We start from the raw sequence: 7727 nt of genomic DNA on the forward strand, positions 1-7727 counted from the left end.
TCTAGCCAGGGGTTTGTCAATTTTATTAACCTTCTCAAAGAACTAGCTCTTTGTTGCATTTATTTTTTCTATTGTTTTGTTGTTGTTGTTGTTGTTTTCAATTGCATTTATTTCTGCTCTAATTTTGATTATTTCTTTCCTTCTGCTGACTTTAGGCTTCATTTGTTCTTTCTTTTCCAGTTTTTAAAGATGAAGTATTAGGTTGTTAGGGCTCATTTTTGTTTTTGAAGATAGGCCTGTTATTATATGAACTTTCCTCATATGATCGCTTTTGCTGTGTCCTAAAATTTTGATATGTTGTACTATTATTGTCATTTGTTTCTATGTATCTCTTGATCTCTCTTTTGATATCTTTTCTGACCCAGTTATTCTTCAGTAGCGTGTTGTTTAATCTCCATGTATTTGTGGTTCTTCCTGATTTCTTTTTGCAGTTGATCTCTAGTTTTAAAGCAGTATGATTAGAGAATATGTTTGGTATAATTTCAAACGTCTTTTATTTGTTGAAGCTATCTCTGTGTCCCAGTATGTGGTTGATTCTTGAGAATGTTCCATGTGCACTAGAAAAGAATGTATAAGCAGCTGTTTTAGGATGAAAGGCTCTGTAAATGTCAATTATGTCTAGTTGGTCTAATGTGTCATTTAAGGATTTTATTTCCTTATTGATTTTCTGCTTGGATGATCTGTCCATATCCGACAGTGGGATATTTAGGTCCCCTACTAAGATAGTGCTTTGGTCTGTTTCTCCCTTTAGTTCTGTTAGTAATTGCTTTATGCATCTTGGTGCTCCTTGACTGGGAACATAGATATTAATAAGTGTTATGTCTTCTTGGTGCATGATTCCATTTATCATTACGAAGTGCCCCTCAGTATCTTTCTTTACCACTTTTATTATGAAGTCTATTTCATCCAATATTAATACCTTTACTCCCACCTTTCTCTGAATGCCATTTGCTTGAAATATCATTTTCCACCCTTTCACTTTGAGTCTATATTTGTCTTTGTAGCTGAGATGTGTCTCCTGACACATCTCAGGGTTTTGTTTTTTGATCTCAGGGTTTTGTTTTTTGATCTCTGGGTTTTGTTTTTTGATCCATTCTGCATCTCTGTGCCTTTTTTTTTTGGTGAGTTCAATCCATTTACGTTTACGGTGATTTTTGAAATAAGAATTCTTATAGACATTTTTTTTGCTTTCTGGTAGTTCGGTGTTTCCATTGCTTCTTTGCCCTTGTGTTTCTGTTTTATTTATTCAGGTTAGTTTGTGGGTTTTGCCTCTGGTTCTTGTTTTATGTTATATACTTCAGTTCTGAAATCTTCGGCATGTGGTTACCATTATGAATATGAAAAGGACAGTTTTATAAATATAGTCATCTATTTTCTTCTGTGTGTGCCTTATTTCCATTCCCCTTTACAGATTTGGATCTTTTAATCCTCTCCTTTTCAGTCTTTGTTATCTCTATTTGTTCCTATGTATGCTGAATGTTCATTATTATCTTGTTATAACAATTTTCTTATTATTTAAGTTTATAATGTTCTTTGTAAGGGTTGCACTCCTCTGCTTCTATTTGCATGATAGTCACTTTAGTCCTTATTAAGTTTTTTATTTTTTGTCATTTTGTTTTAGGGAAACTGACCCCTTTCAGTATTTCCTGTAGTGCAGGCCTCGTTGTGGAGAATTCCCTGAGTTTTTGTATGTCTGGAAAAGCCTTAATTTCTCCTTCATATCTAAAGGAGAACTAAGTTGGATACATTATTCTAGGCTGGTAGTTCCTTTTACTCAGTAGTTTAAATATTTGATTCTATTCCTTTCTTGCTTGTAACATTTGCGCTAAGAAGTCTGAGGATAATCTAATGGGTTTACTTTTAATAAGTTATCATTTTTTTTCCTCCCTGGCTGCCTTGAGAATTCTATCTTTGTTGTTGATTTTTGATAACTTTAATACAATATATCTAGGTGAAGGCCTTTTTGAGTTGAGATAATTGGGTGTTCTGTTGACTTCTTGAATTCATTAGATTTGGGAAATTCTCATTCACTATTTGTCTGAAAGTGCTTTCTAGTTCCTGCTCCTTTTCTTCGCCTTCGATAATGCCCATTATTCTTATGTTTCCTCTCCTAATGGTATCAGCTAGTTTAATTTCTCTTTAATTATTTTTCATTCTTCAATTTCTCTCTTCTTTTTACTTCTAGATTTCTGTCTTCGATATCACTGATCTGTTCCTCCATTTGGACGACTCTATTTCCCAAGCTTGCTATTTCATTTTTCAACTCTTGCAGTGTGTTTTTTATCTCCAGAAGATCTATTCTGGTTTTTTGAGAGTTTCAATCTCCTTGCTCTGCTAATCTATATTTTTAATTCCTGAAATTGTTGATATGACTCGTTTCAGAACTCCTTGAGTTTCCTTGAGAAGTACCATCTTGAAGTCTCTGTCATTTAAGTTGTATATTTCTATGTCTGTAAGCTTATTTTCTGGAGATTTTTCTCTTTCTTTAGAGATGCCTTGTCACCTTGGTTGCTCATGGTGTTTAATGGAGTATCTCTCCACCTGAGCATTAATAGAAGTGTATTCTGCTGTTTTTCCAGAAAGGTTTATTATATAAAGGTCTCTCTTTAGCCTGTTGCAAAGAAGGCGCTTTTCCTTTGGTTTCCAGTAGGTGGTGTCTAAGCCTCTTGGATCCCTGCTTTATTTAAAGCCTTAAAATGCCTTTCTTAAACATTTTCTTATAGACATTTAATCACGCTAGCTACCCTCAGTTTCAGTGCCTGTCAGTTTTAGCAAAAGTCTCGGCAGCGTTTGCTCAGATTCCCCTGGGGTTCCATGGTGATTAGTTTCGGAGTGTATGGGGGAGGGGCCCTCTGGGTTGGGGTTTGGGGGCTGCAGCTCAGCCTCGCTTTTGCAACTGGGGCCATTAAAAATCAATTATTGTTTCTCTGCGGTCCTGTCCTGTTTCTCTGTTTTCCGCCCAGCGCAAAGAGCTTACAGCCGTCCCAGGCAGGGCTGTTAAGGGATGTTCCGGCACCTTCACCCCTCCCCATACTGCAGGGAGCTCGGGCAGCTGTGAGGCAGCTTCTTTATTTCTCCCAGTCTACCACCCGACACCCGGGGTTCTGACCTGTGGTAGCTCTTATGTGCAGATCCCACGCTCAGACGTGCTGGTGTGCAGTTTAGGTGTTTTTTGTTGAGTTTCAGGTGTTCAGCTTATTGCTGTTTCAAGGGGAGAGATCTGGAGACATCTCTCACTACCCCATGCTTCCACAAAAGTTGAACAATTCTTAGTCTTGTGTTTCATTTGATCTTTTGATTACTAGCAGATTCTTTATACGATTTATGTATGTATGTAATAAGAATCCTTTCCCCTCATTCTTTCTAAGTCTACTTCACCTAAATTCTGATCATTATAATTAAAAAACAATTTTGGATTTTCTTACTGAATCAAACATGTCCTGGTTAATTCCCATACACTATATCACTAACAGAAGAAATTCAAGAGTTATTTCCTAAGACTGATGAAAAAAACGTAAGAGGGAAATGGCAGGAATGTACAATTTTTTTTCTGATAGAAATTAGAAGTATGTGGGCCCATAAATTTTGCTTTGATTATATATAAAAATTCAGTTTCTTCTACTTTAATAATGCCTATTATTTTACCATAAGCAATCTTTCATAATGTTCCAATTTCGAGTAACAATTTTAGGGAAAATAAATTTGGATTATATTATGCTTCTAGCCATGTTGGAGTAAGAATCAGATTTAACCTACAGTCAAAAACAACTAGAAAACTGGGAGATATATAAATAAACAACTGTTACCAGACATTGAACAACAGGAAAGGGAAATGAGTGGTGAATCCACAGTTGCCTTGGTTTTCTGCCTGCAGACAATTTCTAGACAACAGAAGCAAAGGGAGGAGAAACATAAATAAAGCCAGTGGCCTTTCTGAGTTGGATTTTAAAGAGGTAGAAGTAACTGGAAAATGCATGGAAGAATTCTAGAAAAGAGGGAGGAGCTACATTAAAATCTTCATAAAAGTCTTTTTAAGCCTTTACTGAGTAGTATGTCATGCATATGTGGTATAAGGTCAAGGATTTCTGGAGGTCAGAGAGAGCAGGGAGACTTTCTAGTTCTTAACAACCTGAGAACATAGTCCTCATCAATTACCTAGGCCATTCAGTAGAGACCCAACAGGTCATGCCTAGGTAGTAGGGCTGAAGTATCCTTAGGATGAAGGCAACTCTAGACCTGCACTAGCAAACTTAACAGTAGGCCTTGAATGGATCAAATTTCTTGATAAGTAACTGATAAAACGAAGTCTAGTACTCTTAAAAACAAAACAACAAAACCCAGACACAATACTGGATATTCACAGTGGCTGAGAAAACATAAAAACAATTAGCCATACCAAAAGGCAGGGAAATGTGAACCATAACCAAAACGGAACTTCTAGCGACGAAAAATACACTATCTAAAATATTTAGGTTAGACATTGCAGATAAAAGATCAGAGAAGTTGAAGCCATAACAATTGACTCCATAAGGAAGCACAAAGCAGAAAAATTGGGGAGTTGGAGAAAGAGCCTATTAGCCTAACATACACGTAACTGTAGTGCCAGAAAAGAATAGAAAATATTTGAGAAAATTGTGGCCAAATAATTTTTCAAATTTGATGAAAATTTCAAGAATTTGATAAAATAGATCCAAGAAGCTTGACAAAACCTAGGTAGTCTAAATCTGAACTGTTCAAGGTGATATAATTCATTATAGTCAGCCTCAAGTATAAATTCTAATTTATTTTACTCTATTAACATGCCCATAACCGGTGACAGTGAATTACATAAGAAGATGGAAGGAGTTATGTGGAGGGTTTTTAGACCTGATATATTTATCCTACTAATTAAAGGAAGAAAATATTTTTTAAAAACTCTGGTAGACTACACTCCAGGGTCAGACCCTGGGTATATATGCTTAGAGGGCTACGCTGTACCACAGTATGCAGAAGCAAACATTTCTGTTCTTCCATTGTTTATACTAGTGTTTGGCTGGCTGGGTGAATGGCAACAGGACAAAATGAAGGAATATCAAGAGTCATGGAAGCCTTGCATTTGGTACAAATGAATCATCTAATTTCAAGGCGTTCTTATGATGAACATTCATTCATATTTATTAACAAAAACTTGAAAAAAAAATTCCTTACTCTAACATTTATAAGAATAACATAAAATACTTCCAAATAAATTTTAGAGGTATTTGAATTTAATGTAAAGTGCTTTTATACTCTATTTATTTGGATTCTTATTTCTATTGTTGAAGTTATAAATAACCAGTGACTAACAACATCCTATTGACACACGAATGCATTATAACCAATATATTTTATATCTCATATAGGTAAATAAAACAATAAATAAATAACAGCTTTAGAAAGTTAAGATATATAACATAGTTAGAATTTGAGATGCTTTATCTCATGAAAAAAGACTAGCAAATAATTTAGTTACCAAGTAATCCATTCCAAACCAAATTTTAAAATTCATTGAAAAGGTGTCTTTCTCTGTACTGATTACAGAAATTACTTTTGTTGCCAATTTCATCTTAAAGATGTTCTCACAGAATTTTTTCTGTGGCATATTTTTAAAAATTAAACCACAGAAAAAACTAGAGTTTAAATATGTGGAATAAACATTGACTGTGGCCAATAACTTACTAAAAAAATCAAATGGCCTATATTTAACGTATAATGTAAAATGCATTTTAATTATTTATACTTAATTACTTGTAATTATTTACATTTATTTATTCATATTTAATCACATTTTTAATAATTTAAAAAAATTAAATACTTTACATTTAATTACTTGAGAAGTAGAAGAGATAATGGTCAATAATATTTAGCAGTAGTAACACAACTAATGGACTTTCCCAAGAGAAAAATGTTTGAAATTATATAAGTATAAATTTCAAAGACAAAGTGGGAGAAGTATACTTACTGTCATCTCGACCAGACTGAAAGCTGCTGCCCCTCTTCAGTGATGCTGTCTGACTAAGATGGCCCAACACTAAGGGACGTACATCATTATCCAGATCCAGCATGGTATTGTGGAGTCCTGGAATATCTGGAAGAGAAAGGTGACATTCTCTTAGGTTCTACATGTGCATACTTAGTTTACCGAATGGACTGCTTCTCTGAGTTATTTCTTGAGTTTTTTGTTCCATTCTTTCAAATTTCCCTAAATAACTTTTAAAAGTCATTCCCACTATGACAGATTTGGAGGATTCAATCCATTACTCTGGCTTAATATAGAGAGATAACAAATTGTGGAGTAAAACTTATGCATCATTTTAGACTGTATGTTCAGCAAAACTAGGGAGGGGGCTGTTCCAGAAATAAAAAAAAAAAAAAAAAAAGTATGAGAAATCATTTTTTAAAAAACAAATTGGCACTTGAAAAGGAAGTTGTAGAGTTCTGACTCTTTTAATAGAGAGGAGTTATAGTACAAATCTTTGACTTTTCCCTTAAAATTTAAATCCCCAAATCCCATTTCTTTCTTTCTTTGTGTTGTGGAATTTGCTTCTTTATATCTACCCCTGATGCCAGCCAACTAGTTTGGATCCTAGAAATGTAAGATGCATTTTCTCTGTATGAAAATGCATCTTACATTTCTCTGCCTTATTTCCTATCCTCTCTGCCAAAATGGCCTTACTCATTCCTCCTCTACATCAACTTAAACTCTCCTCCTTAAAATGCAACTTGAATTATAGCTACCCCATAAAGTATTACCCATCTCTGAATCAGAATACTATCTTCTTAAGGATAAAGATTAAATAATATATCTCTGTCCATAGTCATTAGACATTCTGCAAATAACTCCCTCAATATATACTGAGTGACTGATATCAAATTATTCAATAAAAACTCTATTCCTTATTTTACAAGTTAAAAGAATTGTAAAAGCTTATAGATTTGTTATTAGGTAGAAAAGATAAAACACATTTATAAAATAATAATTTTATGCTACTGATAATGTTAGCTATTCACTAATACTGAACAAGTATTTACTGAACATCTCCTATGTGCCAGGAACTATACCGGCCCTGGGGATGAGGTGATGAATGAAAGATAAGTCCTTGTTCTCAAGGTGTTTACATTCCGGTGATGGAGGCAGAAATAAAGCAACAAAAAAATTTAAAAATACAGTAAAAAGAGCTATGGAGGCTCTTCCTACCATGAGACACTTAACATGATACAATATGAGATATCTCCCCATATCCTCACAAATTCTACCAGCTAGGTTTTACAGAAATAGAAATTAAATCATTTAAACATATTTTTTTAGTGGGACACAATTTTACTGAACACTTAACTGTGTTTCAACTACTGTGCTAAATGCTTTATTTGCATGCATTTCTACTTTAGAAAACATATCTATGAGAAGACTCATATAATTCAATACTTTAAGAAAACAGAGTAAAAGAATATAATGAAGAAATAATACTTTTTCATACTTGATTTTTTCTACATTAAAGAGGAAGTCGTGTGGAAGCTTTACTGATTTACGACATTTTCGTTAAAGTTTATATAGTCAGCACTGCTATTAATTGTAGAATTTAGGAAATTAATATCAAAATACCAATTTTCTGACACACCTTAAAAGTATGTATAAAGGGGATTGAACTTAGTAACACTTAAAAAATTTATATAAAAATGTATAATTTATATAAAATGTATAATTTATA

The 7727-nt window shown here is 33.8% G+C and overlaps 1 protein-coding gene across 3 annotated transcripts in view; it reads right to left on the reverse strand.

Annotated features, from left to right (window-relative positions):
- EXOC2 (exocyst complex component 2) overlaps positions 1–7727 on the reverse strand; it is a 210240-nt gene that overhangs the window by 98002 nt on the left and 104511 nt on the right. For all 3 annotated transcript variants that reach the window (XM_006918860.3, XM_025051694.1, XM_006918862.3), the window contains exon 12: positions 5981–6106. In XM_006918860.3, coding sequence (XP_006918922.1) covers positions 5981–6106 — 126 coding nt within the window. The remainder of the gene's footprint in view (positions 1–5980; positions 6107–7727) is intronic.

Source organism: Pteropus alecto, unplaced genomic scaffold (genome assembly GCF_000325575.1).
Source record: "Pteropus alecto unplaced genomic scaffold, ASM32557v1 scaffold58, whole genome shotgun sequence".
Classification (NCBI taxonomy): Eukaryota; Metazoa; Chordata; class Mammalia; order Chiroptera; family Pteropodidae; genus Pteropus; species Pteropus alecto.